We start from the raw sequence: 26,138 nt of genomic DNA, 5'->3' as shown, positions 1-26,138 counted from the left end.
AATGTTATGCAGGACATGTGACAATGCACCATGTGAAGGGGCAATGCACTGCAGGGTGTCCAGCCTCCCTGGCCCCATGACCAGGAGCATCTCCTCAGTAATTTTTCACAAGCAAAATGCTTCCTTGAGTTTCCAAAATATCCTGTTGGACTCAGCATCACCTTTTTTTTTTTTTTTTTTTCAAACCCTACATTAAATGTATGAAATTACCCTACAGACAGTTCTAGACCAGGGTGTATGTGGATCCCAGAGTCATCCTCAGAGGCCAAAGGGTAGCATGAACCAGTCACACTGTATGTTTGCTGCCTCCCACATCTGATAACTCCTAAAGCTATCCAAAATTCAAGAGAGAACAGGTTGGTGTTAATATGCAGGACATTTGATGGGATGAGCACGGGTGTCATACTATATGTCGACAAACTGAATTTAAATTAAAAAATGTAAAAAAAAAAAATGCAGGGCAAAGGTAAAGAAAACACACACCACGACATTTTTTCTTGGAGCTGGGACTGAATACCATCTTCATAGTAACCTCTTGCCATTGTCACCTGCCAAGTACCAGGGCCTGATTGCTTTCATCCTGTTCTCTTAATCCTGCCGTTACCCAATAAAGAGGAATTATTCTTCCCAATTTGGAGATGAGGAAACTGGGACTTAAACACTTAAGCGATGACCAAGGTTTTACAACTATTAAGCACTTCCGCGATTCCTCTGCAGTCCCACTGCCGCACTCAAGACTTCCAACCCTTTTAAAGCCTCGTGCGTGCTCCGCTTAGAGGTAGAAGGGGGCAACCTGCAGAAAAATGGGTCCAAGAGGGGCCTAATAGGGAACACTCTAGGCTATGCTCCATTTAGTCCCCATTCCCCGGTTGTAGGCGTGGCCCTGGCAGCCCATCCCACTCGCCAGCATCTTCCAGGTCCCGGACCCCGCAGTGCAGGTGTGGGGCATCCTAAATCCAGCGTCCCTCCCTCTTCAGCCCCGCACCTCGGTGGCCCGATTTCCAAAGCCCTTGTGCTCAGTCCCTTACCGCGCAGTGGCTGTGGCCGCGAGGCCAGGAAAGCCTGCATCTGCGCACCCCCGCAGCCCCGCAGAGGTCGCGGGGCTCCCGGGCCCCGGGGGTGCGGGCCCGCTCCTGTGCGCAGGCGCGCCGAGCCCTGGCAGGCGGTTCCCGCGCCCCTGCGCTGCCCTAGCAACGCGGTCCACGAGTGCTGGCTCCGCGGGGCGCGCGATGTGCTTCGGCAAAGCGGGTGAGCGGGGCCGTGGGAAGCGACGGAGGGCGGCGGGCAGGGGCGGGGCGGGGCGGGAGGCTGACGGGGGCGGGTGGGGGGGCGAAGGCCGTCCCTCCTCGAGGTTCGGTCGGGCTTTTGTTCTCCGTCGGGTCCCAGCGGTCCCGGCCTCCGCGCGGCCCACGCGCCCCCCAGCGCTCACTTGGACCAGGGCCTTTCCTTATGTGGAGCTTCTGCTCTTTCTTGGTCTTCAGAGTCGCTGGTTAACTACCCTTTTGGGACAAGTCAACCGAGGAAGCTCTTTCCTCATCACCACCCTCCAAGCTTGTTGGGAAACAAATTTCTCCCTCTTCGAGGAGCGCCCCACAGAGGGCCTGGCTGTTACATAGCAGAAGATGTGAGTACTCCCCTTTTCTTAGGTGGGTTTCAGTCCCCTGACTATCCAGGGATACCCAGGTTCCCTGGAAGAAAATCTCACAGGGTTTGTGACATGAGAAGGTGCCCTCGTCCTCTGCAGCCAGCTGTCAGGTCCAATGTCAGAAATTAAAGGACCCTTGCGCCCCACTTCCAGCATCCTCCAAACACGCCAGCCTTTCTTCATACGCTCCCCACTCCATTCCCATTTTCAAAAGTCTCTGAATCAATGCCTCCCATTCGTCCAAATTTGGAATGTGGTGTACTGCTAGGTCAGTTTATGAAATAAGGTAATCACACTGAGGATGAGATTAAGGTAAAGTCAGCTCAAGGGCTTACAGGACTGGATACACTGGAATGCACAGGAAGGTCATTTACTCTACCTGGCCAGCCACATTTCTCTGCAGACTGGTATGCCAGCCTTGCTTATATCATTGCTTCTATGGTCTTCACTCGGAAGAGTCAAAACAGAAAGAGCAACTTTTGCAGAGGAAATTCAGATAAGAACATTTTGAGTCCACTCTGTTTTGATGACTGTAATATTCTCTGTATGTTTTCCTTCCTTTTTTTCTTTCTTTTTAATATACGACTTGAAGGTGCATGGATTGGCATACAACCTCTCTAAGATCCCGACCAGTAAAAAAGGATTTACTTTTGGTGCCAGAACAGCTGAGAGGTTTAAGACAATCAACAAGGTTAGAAACGGCTGAATGTGCTTAGATTTTAGTGTGATCCATGTTGTTGCATGCATTTGCAACAGGGAGTGAAGCTGGGAGAGCAGGAGGATACCAGAAAATGTGCCCTGAAATTCAAGAAAAATATTTAGACAAAAGCTATGAAGAAGTCCATCTGGAAAGCTTAGGTGTTAGCATCCCAAATGTGTGTGAGAGTCCCTGGAGAGTGGAAAACAATTCTAGAAAGAAATGGTACCAAGACCCTGCTTCAGGGCTGACACAGCTGACACCAAGTATCAAAGCGTTGCTTACATGCATCCTATTATCTTGCCACTTAAAAAGCAAATTCCTACTTTTGAACTCCTTTTGTGTGATTGGATTTCAATTCTATAAGTCTTCAGTATAGGGCAGCCCCGGTGGCTCAGCAGTTTAGTGCCGCCTTCACCCCAGGGTGTGATCCTGAAGACCTGGGATCAAGTCCCATGTCGCGGTCCCTGAATGGAGCCTGCTTCTCTCTCTGCCTGTGTCTCTGCTTCTCTCTCTCTCTCTCTCTCTGCGTGTGTCTCTCATGAATAAATATAAAATCTTTAAAAAAAAAAAAGTCTTCAGTTATAGGATCCTAATCCATGTTGGGGCATTTTTCTGAGTCTTGCACTCAAAGAGAGGGATACTGGCTTTAAAAACAATTTCTGAGTGGAATGGTGGGGACAGCAGGTCTAAAGTCACCTTGTTCCTTTACCTCCCGTAGATCTTTTTCTGCAACCTCAGCATGTGTGTCTTTGGCTAGCTGAACCCCACACTTATCTTGGTTTTCTTCCTACTGTAGCCTTATATCTATAGCCTGAGTAGTAAAACTATAGCTTACACATGAACAGAAAGAGGATAAGTCTGTTTTCTTTAGCTAATGCTATAAATATATATATATATATTTTTTTTTTTTTCACCCTCTAACATATTTATCTTTTTCTGAAAAACAGGACATGATGCTTTACCCAAGCATGTACCAGGCTGAAAATCCTCAGGAGCAAATACACAAACAAAATTTTGCTCCATTTAATGCTTTCTTGCCTCGATTTAGGACATCAAAGGATACTTCTAATCCTGGGTATGTCTCCCCTCTTCTGGAGCACTTCACCAAACAGCAATAGGAAAGAATGTACAAAGGAGGCACTCCATCCAAACCATGCCAGCTGAAGGAAACCACCCACCCATCTTAATTTTTTTTATTTTTAAAAAAATATTTTATTTATTTATTCATGAGAGACACAGAGAGAGAGAGAGAGAGAGAGGCAGAGACACAGGCAGAGGGAGAAGCAGGCTCCATGCAGGGAGCCCTATGTGGGAGGATCACCCCATGGACTGAAGGCTGCGCTAAACCACTGAGCCACTCAGGCTGCCCCCACCCACTTTTAAAGAGCCAACCTCTGACCTTCCAGACCTCTGGCATTATAGAATTCTAAATCATAGTGGTTCATTCAATCAACAGTTATAAGTGCCAGGCACTTTCAAGGGAGGGATCCAGAGATTTTGCATAAATCCATCACACAAAGCTCCTCATTCCTTGGAACTTACACTCTTGAGTCCAGACAGATGAGAAGCAAATACACTTAAAAAAAATCATGTTAATAAGAATGGTTACCATATAATTAAGCAGTCAGACAGTGACACTTCTGAGAGTAAGCTTACTAATTACACCAAGACAGTAGCCATGAGCTAGGACTGTCACAGGCACACCAGGCAGGGTGGTGACAGTAAACGGGGCAGTGATGGAATGGGTGGTGCTACTTTGGCAAGGATGTCCAGAAAGGTCGTTAGGGGAAATGACACTGGATCTGAAGTCTGAATGACAAGACTGAGCCAGCCCTGTGAAGATCTGGGCCAGAGCTTCCCAGGTAGGAGGAGCTGCAAGTACAAAGGCTGTAACCTGGGGAGGAACTGGTAGGAGGAATAAGGAGGAGGCTGGTATGGCTAGAGTGTGGTGAGCAAGGAGAAACTGAAAAGAGAAGAGAGCCAGGGCTGAGCACGTGGTCCCTATAGACCAAGTTCAGGAAGCCATTCAGCATGTGTGGAGCTGAGAGGCAAAGAGTGAAGGTCTTTGTTTTGCTCATGAGAAATTCAAGGATCAGTGACTGAGTGTAACTTTCTCAAGGTTGAATTAAGGAAGTGGAAGTATTGAACATTGGCCCCTGTGTCCATTCTAAGTGCAATATCCAACACAGCAAAGAGTCTACCCCAAAGACCAAGTGTTATGAACAAAGGCAATTATAAATGCCATGTCAATCAAAATGTAACTGGTTTTGCCTTCTTGTCCTGCAATTGCTGATTGAATTAATCATTACACTTTTACCCCCAGTTACAAAGTACAGCAGTACTTATTCATGACTGTGGTAGACTATTTCCTCACCCACCACTCCTGGGAATCCCAGCCAAGGATACTGAGCTGCAGAAATATTTTTCAAACTAGAGTTGATTTTAATCCTAACTGGGACATCAAGATTAGATATATTTAACACTCACACCTATTCAGAAATACATTAACAGGCAAGGGAATCCCACACTTGCCCCACATTAAAAAGCTAATTGGGATGTTGCCTATTTCTCAAGGAATTAGACCAAGTGCAAGTATAGCTGTGGTACTGATGGAGTTCATATATGGTCACTAAGTAACACGGGATGCTTTGTATTTTTATTTCTAGCCCTGGCACGTACAACCCAGAGATGAAACCATCCCCCAAAATCACCTGGCCAATGAAATTTGGATCTCCAGACTGGGCTCAGGTTCCATGTCTACAGAAAAGAACCCTAAAAGCTGAGGTATAAGACTGGAATTGTGTAGAACCCTCTCTCTGATACTTTCATATGTATCAGAGGTTTTTATCCAAGAGTAACTGAATGAGCTTCAGAAACTTTTGTTCCCCTGACAGGATATGCACAGTTTTGCATGAATATGCATATGAGTATCTTTTTCAACAGTTTTGTTACTTTTAAAGGTTGATACAACTGACAAAAGTCACATTTTCTTACCTAATCTTCAAGTAATCTTCTAGTGTAGAAACAGGAGAATTATATCTCGGTGATAGAGGAGGTAAATCAGGCTCTTATGGATTAAGTGACAAGTGCACATTGACAACTGGAATCTAGATCTTGTGATTCCTAAGCCAGTGCTCTTTTCATACACCACTAGAGTATTATTATTATTATTTTTTTTTACCACTAGAGTATTAGATCATCATGGGGCTATAGAACATTCTGGGAAGAACATGGATTCAGTGGACAGACTGCCTGGGTTCAAATACTAGTTCCCATATTAGTGGCTGTATGATCTCAGGCAACTTTTCTAAGCACCAGTTTTCCTTCCTTTAAAATAGGTATAATAATAGAATCAATTTGATAACACTAAAGATCGAGCTAATGTGGAAAAGCACTTAACAGAGTACCTATAACATAATAAATGCTCAATCCACGTGGGCTATCATAATTCCAGAGGTGCCATTTTTTAAGAGGAACCTTGGATTCATTCTACAACTATTTGTGCAATGCCTAGAATAGCAACATCATCATGTTAGATGTATGAGTAACATTCAGGAATCAAACATACTCTTTGTTTTTGAGTAATTTGCCAACTATACTTAGAGATTTACCAAGTAGAAAACAATTCCTAGTGAGACAGCGGAGTAAGATGACAGAGTAGCTGTTGACAGAATCCTAAGACTAGGCTCCAGTGGGGTGGGCTTCAGCTGGGCCACAACAGTGGTGATGTGCAGTTCATTTTGCACAGCCAGAGGCAGACGGTTCTTGTTGGAATATTGACCTAGACAAAATTCTCTCCATTGCAGCTGTCCACTGACAAGGACTTCAGAAAGCACCGGAACCGTGTGGCCTACCTAAGCCTGTTTTACAATTGAGGAGCTGTGACTACCTTCACCTACTCCTGACCACAGCTGGTCTTCCGCTTGCACTGCTCTACTCTCTTGTCTGCCAGCATGGGGCTCGGGGAGGGGAAGGGGCTCGTAACTACTGTGTGACAACAGAAAGACTACTTCGGAGTGTTCTGTGTCCATGTGCTGGTTTGTCATTTACATACATGGGCCTGGAGAGTTCCTGCCCAGTGTTTAGTCAGGGTGGCTCCATTTTACTTAGATGCTCATGGGTCTTTGTCCTCATGCTAAATTCCCAGGTTCCAGTTTTATGTCTTCTACCACTAGCCCTGGGAACAGGGGCTGTTGGCCTCTAAGTAGCAAGGATTGGATGGCTTCCTTGGCTTATACTTGGGCTTCCTATACACAGAGGATACATACAGGCAGAGTAAAACATTTATATTTTAGAAACTCTTCCAGATTTTGGAGTTCCTGGCATGGAGTGGGCAGATCCGGATTTTGTTGCTTTTCCCAGGCTGATATTAAGCTCACTGAATCAAAAATTCTGCACTTCCAGGGAACTTGAGTAGCTCAGTTGGTTAAGTATCTGTTTTGAGCTCAAGTTGTGATTGCAGAATCCTGGGATTGAGCCCCATCAGGTTCCTTGCTCAGCAGGGAGCCTGCTTCTCCCTCTCCTTCTGCCACTCCCTGTGCTCATGCTCTCTTTCAAATAAAATTTTTAAAAATCCCCATCTCCCAATACCTCATCTATGTCATTTGTCCGTTATCTATATGATAACTGACATGTGTCCGACACAATGGCATGGACTGGGGATACAGCAGGAATTGAAATAATTTCATCTACTGGTCCGGAAGCTACAGAAGCAGTGCCCAGGTGTAGATGCATTCAGGGAATTCCTGACTTGCTGGAACACACTCTCTAGACCTTTGAAATGTTATTCTTGTTCCTTTAGCATTCTGGTATCATAGCGTGTGAAAAGAGCACAACAGTCTGAAAAAGTAGTGGCCTCATGGGGGTACATGCCAGGACAAGAGAGAAATGCATGGAAAAATCAAAACCAATCCTTAGCCTCTTTTTTTTTATTTTTTAAATTTAAATTCAAATTTCCAATATCTAATATAACACCCATCCCATCAAGTGCCCTTGGCCTCTTGAAGCTGGGGCTGGATCCATCCCTGCTCTCTGCTCCTTGCTGGAGAGCACCCCCATGGGTATAGAAAGGGAAAAGGGCTAAGGTCTGTGTGACTTAACAGCTCAAAGCAGCATGCTCCATCATGGCTGCAGTCCAGCACAAATGCCTGGGCCCAGGACTCTCTACATAAGGTCTGGACCTAAAGAGGCTTCATTATCTCTGTGAAAGGGGAACAGCTGCAGAAGGCAGAGTACCAGAAATCCAGCCTAAAGCCTGCTTCCAGGTCTACATTTGTCCATTCCCAAGGTCCCCCCACTCAGCCTATTTTGTTGTCAGAGCCCCCACCTGCTGTGGCCAAGTTCAGAGAATTCATTACACAACAAATCTCAACAAGATAATATTCTTCTGAGGGTGTCTTTGATGGTGAATGGCACATAGAAGCAGGCCTCAATCAAAACTTCTACCAGGATGGTGTGAAATTTCTGATGACATTTGCATACTAAGAGCAGAGTCAGTGGAGCTAAGAAAGGGGGAAGCCAAGAGATCACCTACTGTTGATTGGCTCTGAATTCTGGATTTAGGAGTCAGATACAAAGAGGTCTTTCATTTCAATTTAGGTCTTTCATCCATGATTATGAGCTTAGGAAAATGGCCAGAGTTCTAGAGCAGAAGCAACACAGGGAACAAAGGTTATGCATCTCTCTGGAGTTGAGTCTCTGAGGGAGCCCAGCGGAGGGCTGATCAACAGCAGAGGAGCCCTCTTCCTCAAATATCTGATTGTAGGTCTCTCCACTAAAACCCATCATGGGGCCCCTTGACTGGAGAATCAAGTGCAGACATTTAGCAAAACCCTTCTCATCTGGCCGCAACCCACCTTGGCTGCCTCATTTCCTGCTATCCTCTCCAGGTGCCTTGTGTCCAGCCAGTTGAGATATCCTGCCACGCTATATTTATACAAACTCTCCAGCCTCTGTGCTGTCCTTATGCTGATTTCTGCATGAGATCCCTTTTCTAACTTTTTCTACCCAGTGAGTCCCTGCACATACTTCAAGGCAAAATCTAACATGGTTTCCTTTGTGATACCTTCATCTTTCCTATCACTCTCAAGCACCATTCACTGTAACAGCATTTATGTCACTTGTATCATCATGAATTGGGTGGCATAGTGGTCATTGCTAAGCACTTGTTATCAGAAGATATGTCAGATCTGGGGAATTAATGAGAAAAATAAACAGTCTCTTTCATCTAGATCATAGTCCAACTGGGGAGACAGATGTGCAATGGGTAAGATACAGTGCATTGTGTAGTGCAACGTCAGAGGTACAAAGTGCTGTAGGGAGAGGGGAGAGGGAGTAATTACCTCTCATAGTGGGTGGGAGAGTAGGCAGAGGAGATGCAAAAAGATGTCACGGTTCAGGGAAGATTTTACTCACACAAAGACATCTCAAATAGTTTATGAATAAATGATATCTCATAAGTAGTGATGGCATAAGAAATAAACCAAAAACTCTAGAATACTTTTATAAGTATAACCAAAATATAGACTAGGATCCATGTGGCTACTTTCTGCATGAATTTACATTTAAAAACCACATTACAGCTGCCAAAAATAATTTAAAAGTAATTCCAATCTTTATATCTCTTACGAACATTAAAATCTCTAACTTGTAAGCATAGGCAACATTTCTCAAAATCTTCATACTATATTCCTATTCATAGATGTTGGTGTGGAACATCTCCCCCAAGAAATTCCAAATTCTAAGTCTCTATTTTCATCTTCCCCACCCATAATTTCTATTCCTTCTTTCTTCCCTGTTACCTTCCAGCTTTTTTTTAAAGATTTTATTTATTTATTCATGGGAGACACACAGAGAGAGAGAGAGAGGCAGAGACACAGGCAGAGGGAGAAGCAGGCTCCATTCAGGGAGCCCGACGTGGGACTCCATCCTGAGTCTCCAGGATCATGCCTTGGGCTAAAGGCAGCGCTAAACCGCTGAGCCACCTGGGCTGACCACCTTCTAGCTTTTTAAAAGTCACATTTACTCCTCCTTCCTTTTACCTTTTTTGACCTAGTGGTCTCTCTCTCTCTCTCTCTTTCTCTCTCTCTCTTTATCCTTCTCCAGTCCCTCAGTCTGTATCACATAAGATACAGGAATCAGACAGACAAGATCTTTATTAGTGTGTTGGGGACAGAGTGGCATATTGGGGGGGCAGCCTGGGTGGCTCAGCGATTTAGCGCCACCTTTGGTGCAGGGCATGATCCTGGAGATCAAGTCCATATGGGGCTCCCTGCATGGAGCCTGCTTCTCCCTCTGCCTGTGTCTCTACCTCTCTCTCTCTCTCTGTTTCTCATGAATAAATAAATAAAATATTTTTTTTAAAGAGTGGCATATGGGAAGGTGGGGAACACTCACATATTAATAAACCTTGTCCCCATTCTACAATGATAGACAAGGTGGAATAGACCATAAGCTGTGGAGAGCTGCTCTTGAGTACTGGCTTCTATAATCCAGGAGCAGAGAATTTCTAGCTTTGGCTTTACCAATACCTTATGTTGCTCCAGTGGCTGAGGACAGTCCCTGCTAATGAATTTCAGCTTAGTCCTGAGTCTAGCAATCATATCTCCATCTCACGATCTTTGCACTCTAAATTTAAAGTTATCAATAGCTCTTTGGGGGATCTGTGAATTGACCAATGGGAGAAGACACGGAGCAAAGGTCTCTGAGTGAGGACCCACAGCACAGACATTAAGGGCAACCACCAGAGCATGAATAGAGGTGATACTGAGGCAGGAATAGCAGCTGACAGGGCAGGGATGAGAATGCAGGTGAATTGGGGGTGAACTGAGCTCCCTTCTCTTTGACCAAAAAAAGGGCCATATCTCCCATAAGAGAAACACAACAGAAAGAAAAAGGAATGGCCAAAGTGCAGACATTACCCAATTCCGTAAGATCAACTCCATTATGTGTTGGTGGTGGGGAATGATACAATGGTGTAGAAAAATGGACACCTCCATCCACCACCACCACCCACACACACCTGGGTTGAGAATTCTTTGCATCTTTCTTTCCAGGTATGTCCTTCTGATTACATTTCTTGAAACAATTTTGAACCCCAGAGCAATACCAGTTTTTAACTCCCTAAAGGCAGCATTACTGCATTAGAATAACCCACTGCAGATGATTGCTCATAACCTACTTGGAATGCAAGTTCACTTACTTCAGACAGAAAACATGCTCAAAAGCAGTGCACTGCACTTGCTAGAAAATTCCTAGTGAGCCAACACCATGCCTCATTTGTAATTGCATGCCCCCATGGCTTGTGCAGAGCAGACTAACATATAGCAACAGAATAAAAAATATTTGATGCATTGATCTGGATCTGATTTTAACACTAAATCTATGATTACCTGTCCATGCCTCTCTTTCTTATACTGTAAAATGAGATTCGGGTTCTCAACCCAAAAGCTTTCATACCCAGCAGGTAAAGTTCAATGTGTGAGCAGCCTGAGAGCACCAGTAGTGAGTAGGAGTCTGTGAAAATATTATATAATGTCAACATATATTAAAGTTGTTTTGCTAACCTACAAAAACAAAACAACCCCCCCCCCAAAAAAAAACACTGTGTTGTCTGATCAGATTTGGCCTCAGACACCAGTTTGAAATGTCTTTAAGGTTTCTTTTTCTCTTCTAACATTCAAGAATAGAGAAAAAAATATGTTGGGAGAGTTTTGGGAGGACTGGTCCACCAGTCCACCAGATACCTCATGGAGATACTACTATGCCCTTAATGTCTGTGCTGTGGGTCCTCACTCAATTTAGAAGAAACTACTATAAGCAGAACACAAAGAAGATATTTGAAAGGAACAGCAAGGACGTTTGGAAATTCTTAGTTTATTAGTTGCAGGAAGTAAGACTAGTGCACAGAAGGGTCAGACTAGTCTAAAATGCTGCTGTCTGTCCAGAGAAACGGTAGGGCAATCCCAGAGTCCTGCTGGGAGGGTAGAAACAGCTACCTTTTGCTAGTCTAGGAAGAGAGAGCAAAACCTATCCTGCTGACAGCCATATCATAGACCGTAATATTCCCTGAGGAAGACATGTCCCAGAATCCACAGGGGCTGCCCATTGGGGAGGGCAGGTTAGTGACTTCAATCCCAAGTGTGCAGTAGCCATTGTTCTGAAAAGACAAAGGACATGAGGATATAACCAGGTGAATGGAAAGGCCTTTCCCCACAGGAACTTCCCACCCTATATTCCATGACACCTATAGGGTCTCTGGCTTCTTGTTCACCTTCAGCCCTGCCACTGGTGACTTCCTATAGGTGCCCAGATGTGAACTGGGACACAGAACAGCACTTTGAGCCATCCAATCCCATATCCATGGAGCCTGGAGTGCATACATACGTTGAGAACATATAGATAGATGGAGGCAGAGGTAAAGGTGACCCGCTGATGACAAAGGTGATGGTGGGCATGCTCTGTATGGAGTTGCAGTTGACCACAAACTGAAGGAGAAGAAAAGCAGAACTGTAGAGTGCCAGGGGACTGAGGGCCCAGACAAGGGGCCTAAGTTCCCCTTTCCCAGTGAGACTATTTTCCTGACCTTCCAGCAGAGGTTGGTTGAGAGCATGGAAGGCAAAACCCAATTCACAGGCACAAACACTGACCAGATGTTTATGCTTTCCTGAGCCTCCTTGGACACATCTCAGCTCTGAGATTTTGGTTGTATTTATATGGCCATAATGAGTTAGGCTCATTTCAGAACACACATTTCTACTGCCAGAATGTAACACTTACAGAGAAGCATGGGCACATCTTGTAGAAGTGTTCTTTTGCAAATTCTCACCCATGCTTGTGTGCATCTGTCAATGTACTACACACACACACACACACACACACACACACACACCGTGAAGAACCAAGATTTAGTATGACTAAACTAGACTCTTGTATGCAGGAAGGGCAAACTACAGAAGTGTGTATAAGGGGGACTGGAGTAGGCACAGGAGGTTGCTCAGAGTAAAAGCCAAAGGAGTACTCCTAGACAAGAAAGAAACCCAAGTGGAATGGACAAATGGAATATGCCTGGCTCTGTTACATATAGTCAAATGACAGTGGCCACATCAAGGTTAGATGTGTTCCTGAGGCCTGCCCAGGAATAGCCACCCCTCCTGACAACCATTCAGCCCATATTCACAGTATAGAGTTGGTATTATTCCCTCCCCATACCCATTCTTGCATTGAGGGTTTATGATTAAAGGCCATGATGTGTCCTCACCTGTTCTATCTGACCAGGGGCTCAGTTCTCTACCATTTCTTCCTCCTGTCTCTCATGAACTCATTGCACTCAGGCTCCTGTGCTGAGGCTGCCTGTGCGAGGAATCTTGGCTTCTGGTTACTCACAATGCCACTTTGATCTTGCTGGGCTCCTGTTGTCTTCACAAAGGAGTCCAAATACTGCCGGGGAATAGTCAGTGGGAAGGTTCCCGTATCCATGATGCCTTGGCAGCCCTGGGAGCACAAGCCAGTGGCCTGGTTACCAAAGAGAAACCTGAGGGGAACACCAACACAAAAAGAGTCAGGCATTTCTAGGGATAACTGGGTTGCACAGTCAATTAAGAGACTGACTTGATTTTAGCTTGAGTCATGATCTCAGGGTCAGGAAATGGAGTCCTGTGTCAGGCTCCATGCTCAGTGTAGAGTCTGCATGGGATTCTCCTTCTCCCTCTGCCCCTCGCCCCTGCTCTCTCTCTCTCTCTCTCTCTCTCCCCCTCTCTTTCTTCCAAATCAATCAATCTTTTTTTTTTTTTTTGAAGAGTCAGGCACTTCTGCCATAAATAAGTCTCACATCCCTTCATCCCTAATCTCCCAACCCTGCAGCTCTGAAAATATGCCACTTCCAAAAAGCCAGGCTATATCTTGACACTGCAATGCATGTAATAATTCTGTGTCTTTGTGACTACTGGAGTAATATTCTCAGTTTTGCTCTGGTAACCACTCCAGCTCTGACTAAAAGCTCTGGGGAGGTAGGGACTGTGTCTTATCCTCTTTACTCTGCCTATATGAGGCCCAGCACATAGTGCCAAATGTAACTAGCACTGGTAATCACTTCATAAATACACATTGGCCACCTACTATGTACAAGGCACTCTTACAAGAATTATGGTGGTATAAAGAGGAGTGAATTGTATTCACTGTGTTTAAAGACTACACTCTAATGACATGAGACAACATGTATAGTGTTGTCTTATGTCATTAGATTTGGAAGAAAGAGAGGGAGAAAGGCATAACACCATAAGACAGCAGCTGGTAATCTCCATAATCTAGTCCTATGTGATTCAGTCCTTAATTCCTCATTCAGCTTTTTCTGCAGCTCTACCCTTCCTCTTCACTCCATTTATATTTTGGGCACTGTTGGTGAATCAAGGCACTTGGATATAATGGTGAACAAGATAGGCACCACAAACTTAACAGAAACTCACAAATGGTATTTAATTGTAGCCCTGGTGAGTGCCAGGAAAAAATTCAAGAGGCCAGAGAAGAGGGGACTTGATATACCATGGGGGTGAGAGGTGTTGGTCAGAAAAGGATTTTTCAGAGAAGAAATGCTTAAAGGGTAAGTGCAATCAGTCCAAGTGCCAAGACCCCTCTATTCCAGGCACAGAAAACTCCTTGCTAGACATCGAACTGCAATGTCTATTTGTGCACATTGGGCTGGTGCCCATTGTCCTCTATTTGTGCACATTGGGCTGGTGCCCCTGTGTCTACCCAGAGATGAGGAGGTACAAATTGGGACACACGCCACTAATATTATGGGACTGAAAGAGAGACTGGGCCCTTAAGAGACCTTTTTGAAGGAGATAGGACTTTATCTTCACTCAGAAGGGTGCACACAGGACATGAGGGGGGCACTTCAGGTGATATAGTCAAAAGAGAAGTAGCAAGAAAGTCATGGCGAGGTGCAAGAACATGGTGAAGTCTGTGCTGCACATCAGGAAGTGGTGGGAAGGCTGTACCCATAGGAAGTGCCCAGCTGTTATATCTGGTCTTGAGTGTAAAGAAGTGTTCTTTGGGATCCCTGGGTGGCGCAGTGGTTTGGCGCCTGCCTTTGGCCCAGGGCGCGATCCTGGAGACCCGGGATCGAATCCCACATCGGGCTCCTGGTTCATGGAGCCTGCCTCTCCCTCTGCCTATGTCTCTGCCTCTCTCCCTTTCTCTCTCTGTGACTATCATAAATAAATAAAAATTAAAAAAAAAAAAAGAAGTGTTCTTTAAGCCAAAGAAGTGTATCTTTAATTGGCAGTGATGGAGATTTACTGAAGGCCTGAAGTGTAGAAGTAACTGATTCATGGTCCTGAACTATGGGATCAGAAATGCCTGGCCTTAAATTTTTAAATTTGTGAAATATATGACTTTGGATAAGTTACTTAACCTCTGATCCTTGATTTCTTCTTCTGTGCAATGATATATACTACTGATCACCTTACAGTGTTGCAGTGGAATATACATGCAATAATATATATAAAATATTTAGCACAGTATCTGGCACATAGAAAACATCAATGACAACTTTTACTCTTACTTATGAAGGACTTGGTAAAGGCTGTGCTACTTGAGATAATGAAGTTTCAGGGAACAAAGACATGGGTTCACAAAAGTCTAGGCATGACCAACCTACTAGCATGACAAGGCTCAATGACAAAGTCAAAAACTTTAGTCTAGAGCTAGATGCCAGAGTCTACTGAGCTCCTGGAACAATGAGCCTGAGGGTTTGCTGATTCTTTAAGAAGTTTGTGCCAGTGCAAGAACAGGAAATATTGTCACACAGAAGGAACACCCTGGGGTATCCACAATCCACAGGAATTTTCCTCTGTACTTACTCATCAATGGCAACCTGCCAGTACATTTCTCAAGTGACTGGAGTCCAGACGATCTCACCAGAATAAAATTGGGTGTCCACACCTCCCAGGATGAGCTCCCCATCATACCCATAGGTTGGTTGGCTGGGAAGAAAAGGAGAAGAGCATGAGTTCCTACAACTCACATAGTCAGGCAGCTCCTCCCTTCACTTTACTGTCCCTCTGTCTTTCAGATGCAGAAGAACCACAGAGGTCATCCTCTAACCTGCTCTTCAGACTACCAGGCTCAAGGCACAAGGGAGAAGAGGTTCCTCAGAGGAACACCCAAAGTATCAGAGAACTGGAAACGCAGACTATTCCCATAAAAGAGAAGATGGAATTGGAAACCAGTCCTATGAAAACAAACTATCAAAGAATCCCAGGGAAACCCTCCTGGGGACAAAGTGAGAACAAGAAGAAATATCTCAAAGAGCACCTGGAATGGAGCCTGACAGAGAGAGATCTCTAGTGTGCAGTGAAGGGGATGCTCCTGTCATACTCAGATTGGTTACTAGACAGTATTAAGGGGATTCAGACCACTTCTGTTCCCTATCCTAGGCCTGCTGGTCATTGAAGAGAGATATTTGGATTCAGGTACCCTGAGTATCATGTGATTAAGAGGAAGAATCAGTAAATACAGTTTGCCATAAAAGTTCAAAGCCAGTAGAGTAGGAAAAGTGCTAGATTTGTGCCCAAGATATTTGCATTTGAGTCATGGCTTCATACCTGCCAGACCTTGCTCAATTTTGACCACCTGTTTGAGCCTGCATTCCTCTGTGGAAAAATGAGGCTAATAACAAGATTTTTGAGATGTCATGTGAAGTAATAACTACAAGACCTCATTGTAGAGCCAGACATATTATAAATATCATTTATTGTTGTCCTTTTTATTATATTTTGTATTTATTATAATAATAAGAAATCATGTGGCTTCTTCAAAAGCTTTACAGCTCTGTGAATCAAATACAACAATCTCCACATTTACTAATTAAATCTTGAGGGACTGTAGTTCATTTTAAGGAAAGAGTTATCTTATGTCTTTGGCCTGAATTAAAAATTCTTCTAGTGCTGGGACACCTGGGTGGCTCAGTCAGTTGGGTGTCTGGCTTTGGCTCAGGTCATGATCTCAGGGTCCAGGGATCAAGCCCCCTGTTGGGCTTCTCTCCTCAGTGGGGATTCTGCTTCTACCTCTCCCTATGTCCCTCTTCCTGCTCATACCCTCTTTCTGTCTCTCTCTCTGTCAAATGCATAAATACAATCTTTTTAAAAAACTCCTCTAGTGCAAAAAATAAAATTCTGGCAGAACCATAACTACACATTTTCAGAAATACATGTAATTCATATAGCAGGTTATACTCATTGTGTCAGGATATGTTAAAACCTCAGTCCTGTCTGATGTTGACTTGTTGAAAGGCCCCATAGCACCTCATTTGCTAAGACCTACCCAAGACAAGTATGCTCACCAAGAGAAGTAGAAGCTGAAGATGGGCTAGGTGAGCTGGCCCTGCTGCACCATGCTCTGCATGACTGTGGGGCTATCCCCCACTGCCAAGTTGGGGTAGGCCATTCCCAGGATACCATCAAAGTTTGCATAGTAGAAGGGGTTGCTGGGTTCAATCTCACTCAGACCAAATTCCTGGCTATTGATGATGATGTTCTGAACCTGGGACAAGCAGAAAGAAAATTCAAGTGGTCAAATCCTTCCCAGACTTAGGTGCCCAGGGATAGAATCTACACTTTTCTAAGGGAGGAAGTTGGCTTCTTTCATACTTAGCTCACTCATGAGGTGGGGTATAGAAGATGAAGGGACAACAGTATCACCCAACCATGTGGGTGTTGGGGAAGCAGAGGCCACTGTGTTCTGGAGTTAGAATTTCCACTTCCATGGACAGTGAAAGGACAGTGGCTGGTTTTATATTGAACAATCCACCTGCACAGGTGACATAGGAACTGTGGGTGATTGATGTAAAGAAAAGAAAATAGTAAAAGGAGGGTCTTTAAATACCTAGAGTGAAATCATGTGGAGGAGGAGGCAGATGTGCTCCCTGTGGCTACAGAGGGCAGGTTAAATATGTGGAGCAAAGTCATGGGGAAGCACAATGTAAAGAGCCTGCTGCAATCAGGACTGTGTGGGGGAGAGGTGACAATTTTTGTTTTGGGAGAAAGGTTTAATTAGATGGCATCTAATTAAGCTTTCCAACAATCAGCTTCTGGGAATTTGTATCTATTTAGTAATCTGACAGATTAAAGCACTAGAAAAGGGGAGCCAAAGAGCAGACCTACAGAAGGATGAGAACAGCACTTACAGTCACACTGTCATATCCCAGGAGCACAGTCAGGCTACCACTTCCATAATACAGTGTATAGGTTTGTCCATTGTTTCTGTAGGTAGAGGAACTGCTGGGGCTGAACGTGTTGTGATTGGCTGTGTAAGATTAGAATGGAACGTTAATACGCTTAAAATACTTGGAGGACATCTATCCTTGATGGCCTAAGACCATCAGACCAAGCCTGGGATTGGGCCTCAGCCTCAGATCCTTTGTGCTGAAGATAATCTGTGGCCCCAGAAAAGTCTGTCCCCTTGGGAAACAGATGCTACCCCAATTCCTTCCAGTTCCTAAGGGATTGCTCAACACAAAAGTGCCAGGAATTGGGTCCCATAGGAGAGAGCTGAGGAAAGGGAACAGTGTAGAAAGGAATGGAAGCTTTAGTCTATTTCTGCTGTCTCTCTCCAGGACTGTAGAACTTGTGAATTGTAGACCAAGGCAAGGTTTCCAGATGGTCTGAATTTAAGGAGGATGAGATCATGGGTATGCACCAAGAACTCTGGACTTGGAAGCTGAGTTTGTGTTCAATACTGACTCTACCCCACTCTCTGATCCTATCCACAGGTGCATGGTGATAATGGAATACTCACAGCAGGCCTGGCTCTGGCAGTAGATGGAGGGCACCCACAGGTCAGAGGAGCCTGTATCAAAGAGGACCAGGAAATTTTGTGGTGGTGTCTCAATGCTGATCTCTCCAAAGCAGTAGGACTGCAAAGAAAAGTTTGTCACTCTCATTAAGCAGCCAAACCTCATCCCGAGGATGGGGAACAAGTTGACTCACTAGAAACCACATTTTCTCCAAATTATATTCTTCTCTTTCCAGAAGTGCTCCTTCACATCTGGAACCAGATCCCCTCAATATTCCCCATTTTTGTCCCTAATTGCAAGATTTTGACTAGGTGAGAATTAGTCTGGCAAGACAATCTTTTCTCCCAAAGCCTTTTATACTTTTTATCAGTTGATACCTCCATGGATTTACCATTTTATGCCACAACATGGAAAGTTGGAGAAGCAATGACTTTTTTCTCCACTCCCAGTGTCCATCCATCCTCCCCACATCACACACACACACACACACACACACACACACACACCTCTTTCTCTTCCAGTGTTATATATTTCCCCACCATTTTCCTCCTTCTGGTCACACAGTAGCTAAGGCACCAAGAAACCTAGAATGAGAGGTAACACGGAAAACAAGAAGATAACTTCACTGAGACACAGGTTCAGTTCTAAGTAAATTCAGGCCAGCCATGTCACTTATCTGCTTCTTCTTCTACCATTTATAGAAAGGGGAAGTCCAAGTAGGAGATCCCTAGGGGGCTTCTAGATCTGACATTCATGTAACACGTCACTAAAGACAATCTATAGGACACCAGTATTATGAGATGCCCTGAGCAGACACTGCAGCCTCAAGAACATTCAAATACTTGCTCTGAGTACCAGTGTATGTTTCTAAAAGGGAAGGTATATAGCACCTAGAGCCACTGGAGATTTTGCCTGGCAGCTTTGCACAGGTTTTCCTTCTTTCCCCTGCAGCTCATTACTGGGACTTCCTTTGGCTCTCTCATCTGACTTGAATATGGTCACTGTGAATCTCTTAACCATATAAATGGAGCTTTAGAGAGTGAGCCAGTAATTAGAGGAAAGAAGGAAGCAAAGGGAATACTATAGTGTCAGGTGGTACCAACTCATTATCCAGATACTTTCCATAGGGAAGTGAGACGTATGTTTAGTGAAAAGCCCAAAATCAGAGCTAATGAGAGGTCTAAAAATATCCAAGAGTGGTTATTAGCCAAAGGTTATGGATACCACTTCCCCCTTCACTTACATTCAGGTAGTTGGTGAAGGGCTCATAAGCAACAGCATCATTATTGAAAAGATTCTTGGCACCTAGGTCAACCTTTGGGTGGTTCCTCAGAATGTCTCCAGAACACCCCGCTCTTCCAACACCTGGTAGATGGACTTGCCTTTCTTCAGGATAATTCTGTGGAGAATAGGGCAAACAAAAGGAGTGAGCTTCACCTTCCCCGTTATAGCAATCCCTTCAATGACCTGATCTGCAGTTTTCTTTTTTTTTTTTTTAATTTTTATTTATTTATGATAGTCACACACAGAGAGAGAGAGAGGGGCAGAGACACAGGCAGAGGGAGAAGCAGGCTCCATGCACCGGGAGCCCGACGTGGGATTCGATCCCGGGTCTCCAGGATCGCGCCCTGGGCCAAAGGCAGGCGCCAAACCGCTGCGCCACCCACGGATCCCCTGACACATAATTTAATTACAAGGTGGTTTGATGGCTCCAGCATCGAAATGTGTTGAATGATTGAGAGTGATAAGAACAGTATTCATGAAGCAAGCACAGATAAGAAGTGATACCTCTTGGGAGGATGGAAAAGCCTTCAGGGAAGAGGTCACATTTGAGTTAGGATCTTGCAGGATGGTAGATGAGAATATGATGAAAGTGGAAAAGCCACTGGAAGCAGAAACAAAGCCTGAGCAATGGCACCCAAGAGTGCAGTTTGTGTCAGGAAGTCAGAGAACACTGTGACCAGTGTGGCCAGAAGAGCAATTCCTAACATGGCCCCTATAAGCCAAGACCTACCCATAGGAATGGCACTGCGTCTGCTCAGTCCTCTTCATGTCAATTAGCTCTGGAAATTATTTTCTTTGAAAAATTATTTTATACTCAGGATTCCCCCACAATAGAAAGAACTGTAAAAATAAAAGGAAAACTCTTGATTCTTCAAAATTATATGAAAGCAGCATATATTCAGTATCCACAGGATTTTAACTTCTATTCTATCAAACTATTTATTATTATGTCTCATACTGGTGGAGCACACCCTGGAGCACCTGGATAAACCTCCTGGAGCATAGCACTAGGTGTTCACATGGGCGTGACTGGATGGTGAGGTGGACCTCATACACCATGCTAAGTAAAATGGACTTTATTCCTTAAGCAGTAAGGATCCATTGATTTTTTTTTTTAATCCCAGAAATGACACACTCAATGTCTTCTATATACCCTATGTACTAGTTTCTAGATTGGAGCCTTTTATTTATTTATGTATTTATTTATTTATGCTTTGACTTCATTATCTTTTTTTTTATTTTTTCATTATCTTTTTTTAATAATAAATTTATTTTTTATTGGTGTTCAATTTGCCAACATACAGAATAACACCCAGTGCTCATCCCGTCAAGTGCCCCCGTCAGTGCCCGTCACCCAGTCACCCCCACCTCCCTCCCTCCTCCCCTTCCACCACCCCTAGTTCGTTTCCCAGAGTTAGCAGTCTTTATGTTCTGTCTCCCTTTCTGATATTTCCTACCCATTTCTTCTCCCTTCCCTTCTATTCCCTTTCACTATTATTTATATTCCCCAAATGAATGAGAACATATAATGTTTGTCCTTCTCCGACTGACTTACTTCACTCAGCATAATACCCTCCAGTTCCATCCACGTTGAAGCAAATGGTGGGTATTTGTCATTTCTAATGGCTGAGTAATATTCCATTGTATACATAAACCACATCTTCTTTATCCATTCATCTTTCGATGGACACCGAGGCTCCTTCCACAGTAGATTGGAGCCTTTTAGAGTGTATGGTAAAAGAGGCCAGTTTACAAAATGATTCCCTAAGTAAAGTTGTCGTGGGCATGAGAGAAGCAACTAGAACTTTGACATGAATCTACCTTGAAACCTTTGAGCTATACACAAATCCAGAGAGTTTCTAATTTCATATACATGATTTAATACTTCTTTATAGAAATAAATTATTAGAGAGAAACTGGAAAATCTACAGAAGATATGCTTATAACTACAATTCCCACTTTTCGACCTTGGACCAGGCACATATTTCATTTAACCATTGTAAACACCTTAGAAGCCTATTTAACTTCCCTATGATCACGTAGTTAATCAAAGGCAGAGCTGGGACTTCAAGTCTGGTTTGCCTGAACTCAACCTATATCTAAGCCTGGGGTACTCACACTCACTCTGCCTCAATGTGCTCCAAAGTATCAGCTTTAATGATAATGACAGAAATTTATATTTAATTTAATTTAATTTTCTGTAGTAAGGGATTCTAATTGCTTTTCTCCCACTCTCTGATGCTGTATGTGCTGCTGCCTTCTGTTGGCAATATTCCTAACTTAACAAAAACAGGGTTTGGGAAGCTTTCATGTGACTCTTCAAAAAACAAATGAGAAAGTGACAAAAGCTCCCAACATCGTGTCCACAGCTCACTTTCCCATTTGGAGACAACTGGTGCCTGCTCATTAGTCATGCCCATTAAGCCTGTGTCCTGGCCCTTTGTCCACCCATGTCAAACCTGCCAGCCATTCCTGGGATTTTTCTATCACCCATCTGTGCTTCTGACCTCTTGTCAATCCCTTAACACTGCAGGCTCTCTTACTGTACTTACCAAGTCTTCTTTGCAGCAAGACACTATTAGTACATAAGCTCTCTGAGTCTGCTTCCTCAGCATGAGATGAGATGTTTGTGAAGCACAGTCACTGGATTCTCTTAGAGATACATGATTTGACTATTTGTCTTCTCTCTCCCACTAGCATTTAAGGTCTTGTAGAAGCCTGGGTCTTGAAATATCACTCACTGTCTTCTGCACAGTAGCTTCCACTCAGAATTATCTACCAGTAAAGGAAAGAGGGGAGCAGGAAACATAGGCTTCCATCCTCAGTTAGTCAAGGGGTGCTCAGGGACCTTCTCTTCAAGGTACTGAGTCTGTTAGGATGTCATTACTCTAGCTCTTTCCAGTGTTAAAAGCAGGGAATATATTTATGGGTACACATATTCCTATATCAACTGATTCATATATATTTTTAAAATCATGATTCCCTACTGATACCTCTGAGTCCAACACCACAGGGTTCATTCTAGCCTTTCCTTGTATCCTATTTGTAACTGTTTCTCGGACTGTGAAAAGCATGGCTCTTCTTACCCACCATATGTTTCCTTATGTGTTTAATTCTGGAATACACATAGAGCAGTTTCAGAATTGCTAATTTACATACCTGTAAACAGCAAATTTGCTAAGACTACTATATTTTTCCATAGTTCCTTTTGTCTTCAGCCTTTCAATACAGAAGCAAGTGCTATTTTCCAAAGTTACTAAGGTTAGTTCTTCGCATCCCTAATTCCTTCAATGTGATTATGTTGTTGTATTTTCTTTTTTTATTTATTTTTATTTTTTATTTATTCATGAGAGACACAGAGAGAGAGAGAGAGAGAGGCAGAGACACAGGCAGTGGGAGAAGCAGGCTCCATACAGGGAGCCCGACATGGGACTTGATCCCCAGTCTCCAGGATCACTCCCTGGGCTGAAGGAGGCCCTAAACCGCTGAGCCACCGGGGCTGCCGATATATATATATATTTTAAAAGACTTTATTTATTTATTTATGAAAGACACAGAAAGAGAGGCAGAAACACAGACAGAGGGAGAAGCAGGCTCCCTGTGGGGAACCCAGTGTGGGACTCAGACCAGGGAATCTGGGATCATGACCTGAGACAAAGGCAGACACTCAACCACTGAGCCACCCAGGGCCAGCAACAGGGACAACAATACAAGTCCCTGTTGTATTTTCAATACAGTTAAATACATTTGTTACTCCTTATATTTCAGTTTTGGTTTGATTTTATTTGTTTTTGTGGATCACGTGAGGCATTTTCATGGTTCTAAAAGTCAGAATTACACAAATATGAGTACTCAGGTAAGTGTCAACCCCCTCCTTCCCTTGTACCTTCTCCTCAGTCTCCCATTCCTTCAATCCCATCTCCACTCAACTCCTACAGGTACCGAATATCATTATTTCCATGTTTATCCTTTCTGTATTACTCTGTGCATGAATTAGCAGACATGTACTTTCTTATAACCTCTTCCTTCTTACATGAAAGATAGCATGCTATAGATGTTCTTTTGTGCTTTTGTTCTCTTGACAATATTATAGCTGCTAAGTGATGTGCTTAGATGACAACACCAAGAGTACGAATGTAAATGTAGAAGAAAAGAGACCCCGAGAAGAGACTTAGAGCTCCCCTACCCTAAGTGATCAGAAATAAGAGACGTCAGTATAGAACACTATGAAAGAATGACCATTCAGGTAAAAACAAAACCAAGAAGCACAGTGAAGAAAGTGTGTCAAGGAGGACAGCGTGACCAAGTGTGTCAATATTGCTGCTGCCTCAAGGAAGGTTGGAACTGAGACTTGGCCACTGCAAATAACAGCATGGGCACTACCAGTTACCTTGGCAAGAGTAGTTCTGACATATTCATGGGAGCAGATGTTACACAGGAGTGAAATAAGAGGATTGTGGGAACTGCCCTGGAAGAGATTCTGGCTCTGACCACCACTGAGGGGAGTAGTTCTTCAAGGCAGAGAGGGAAGCACATAATCCACACTGGAAACATCAGCATGGGCTAGACACAAACTTCCTCCTTCCAAAAAAGCAGTAGGGGAAAATGAACTTGAAAGCAGATGCTGACAATTGCATTGCACAGGTCATTTCAAGAAAAGAACTCCAGAGAACTCAGACAGATTTTTGTGTTTCCAGTTTATTCAACAGAAAAGAGATGAACTCACTAGCTTTGGGGCCTGCTCGTACTCATGAATGGTTTATGCATGTCTGAGTAAAAGCAGCTCCTGTTGGGGGACCTACAAGAAAAGACAAGGGTTTTCCCCAGCTTCTGCCTTTAACAAGGTTAAGGCTCCTTGACCCACAGCAGAGTTTCCTGGGTTTTTCTTTCTCTAGAGAGCACTTGTTGGAAGGGTCATTGAGTTGACAGAGGAATCATTTCCTTTAATGGGAACACAGGGTTGTCAAAACAGGAGGAATGTGTCCTGGGGCTAGATGACAGGGCCGGAGGATGGCCTCTTGCTTTTGGCTTCCATCTAAAGATCAACATAACCCAACAGGGAGTCAGTGTTCACTTCAGAAGTCAAATTCTCTCCTCTAAGAATCTTGGTCTGCCCATCAGGAGTGACTTTCATCTTTCCAGAGGGGATAGTCATCATTTCTGAGGCTACTGCCCTCTTTACAAAGGGCTTATCCTTCTTTACAGAGGTCAATAATTGCATGGAAATCATAGTCATTTCTCCAAGGGTCACAGTCTCCCTTCCAGTCATTTCTCCAACAGTCTCAGTCTTCCCTTCCAGAGCCACAGTGTGCCTTACAAAGGATGCAGTTTTGCTCGTAGGGCTCACAGTTCCACCTCTGTGGCTTGTAGTAGTAGTATTTTGAGACTTTCCATGCATATTAGTAGCTGTAGACTTTCCTCCTAGGAATGAAAACCTCGTATCAGTGATCAATACTTTGGTTATGGTTGGCCTTTCAGGGCCAGTTTTTGGAGAATCCATAGCAGTTGAGAGACAAAATTTTGGAGAAAAGAGTTGAACTCTAGAGAAAATAATCAGAACAGGATGAGACTCCTACTGCTTCCTTCCCATCCTATGAATTACTGGCAGGACTACAACCACTCCAGGGCTGAAGTACCTGCTCCCAAAATCCAGAATTGAAGGATTTCATAATACACCCACTTGTGGGCATAGATAAAATCCTACCACATAGAAGCCCTGCCCCCTCACCTCATTGTGTTAACGTGAACCCAGGTACCCATAAGCACTCAGCAGATTTCCTACATTGCTGGTGAATGGCCCCAGGGAGCCTGCCAGTTTGCAATGCTTAAAGCCTCACTTAGACCTTACTGATTATACCTTCAGCAAGACCTTGCTGCCCCCACGGCCTAATAACAGAAACCCCCATTGTCCCCTATCATAGAAGGCACCAGCAACAATGCTGAGGGCAAGGAGGCCAACCTCAACAGCATTTTGTAAAGAACTGGGTTGGAGTCCCCTCTCCCCTCCTGACTAGCAGTGTTAGCTTTTAGAGTCCCAGTTTCTTTTTCCATAAAATGATGGTTATAAATATCTCAAAGGATGTTTCAGCTCTAGCATGCCAGTTTCCATCTCCTAAGTACCAGGGCAGTGTCTACTATCAAAGAGATGTCAAAAGAAATCTGACTTCTTCTTCTGGCCCTTGTCCCATGAAAGCAGGAGGAAGCAACAGAGAAATAAACTGACCTATATCAAACACTAACTCTGAGCCAGTAGTTTTCATTCCTTATCTCATTTAGTTCTTGTAATAATGTCATGAGTATAAGGATCATTCCCATTTTACAGATAGGGAAACCAAACCTCAGAGGGGTCAAATGGAGCATGCCTCTAAACCAAGAAAATGGACTGGCCTGACATCAAAGCTTATTCTCTTACCTTGATGTCATGCTGCTTCACTAAAGCTTGTGGATTGAACAGAAGGTACCCAGCCAGACCCTAGTTATACAACTTCCAACCCCAGTTCCAGGCCATAGCTACTCACCAGCCTGCACCAGGAGACTATGCAGCTTGTGGACCAGGGGGAAAGGCCCAGTGCGACAGAAAGTGCCCTTGGCATCATCCAGGTCCAATGTCCATACCATGGCTCCCCCAAAATGCTCTTCCTTTATGAACATTGCCTGAAAAAGCAGTAGTCAGTCAACCTGCTATGCTGGGCATCCCCAGATTGGGGACAATGTCA

General features: G+C 44.0%; 2 protein-coding genes and 1 pseudogene across 7 annotated transcripts in view; 1 reads left to right on the top strand and 2 right to left on the bottom strand.

Annotated features, from left to right (window-relative positions):
* Window positions 1–1,148: 1,148 nt before the first annotated feature.
* Window positions 1,149–6,364, top strand: LOC609816 (protein pitchfork-like). 2 transcript variants are annotated; one of them, XM_038562388.1, is made up of 6 exons: window positions 1,149–1,248; window positions 1,482–1,624; window positions 2,238–2,336; window positions 3,293–3,420; window positions 5,012–5,129; window positions 6,152–6,364. In XM_038562388.1, exons 1-6 carry the CDS (start codon window positions 1,230–1,232, stop codon window positions 6,218–6,220), a joined length of 576 nt encoding a protein of 191 aa, XP_038418316.1. In that variant the 5' UTR covers window positions 1,149–1,229; the 3' UTR covers window positions 6,221–6,364. The 2 variants fall into 2 exon arrangements, with proteins under 2 accessions (XP_038418316.1, XP_038418317.1); XM_038562389.1 differs by lacking the exon at window positions 2,238–2,336.
* Window positions 6,365–11,199: 4,835 nt separating this feature from the next.
* LOC609812 lies at window positions 11,200–22,159 on the bottom strand (annotated as a pseudogene).
* A 1,025-nt stretch (window positions 22,160–23,184) lies between these two features.
* OVGP1 (oviductal glycoprotein 1) overlaps window positions 23,185–26,138 on the bottom strand; it is a 28,945-nt gene continuing 25,991 nt past the window's right edge. For 2 of the 5 annotated variants that reach the window (XR_005372805.1, XR_005372808.1), the window contains 2 exons: window positions 25,941–26,076; window positions 24,704–24,843 (listed from right to left, as the gene is read on the bottom strand). Coding sequence is in view for 1 of the 5 variants with exons in the window: in XM_038562387.1 (XP_038418315.1) it covers window positions 24,458–24,843; window positions 25,941–26,076 (522 nt within the window). In the remaining 4 variants the exon portion in view is untranslated. Of the gene's footprint in view, window positions 24,844–25,940; window positions 26,077–26,138 lie in introns of those variants that run through there. The other 3 variants (XR_005372807.1, XR_005372806.1, XM_038562387.1) reach the window with 2 other exon arrangements.

Source organism: Canis lupus, chromosome 17, assembly GCF_011100685.1.
Source record: "Canis lupus familiaris isolate Mischka breed German Shepherd chromosome 17, alternate assembly UU_Cfam_GSD_1.0, whole genome shotgun sequence".
In the NCBI taxonomy this organism is placed as follows: domain Eukaryota; kingdom Metazoa; phylum Chordata; class Mammalia; order Carnivora; family Canidae; genus Canis; species Canis lupus.
This window is presented reverse-complemented; position numbering and strand designations above follow the sequence as displayed.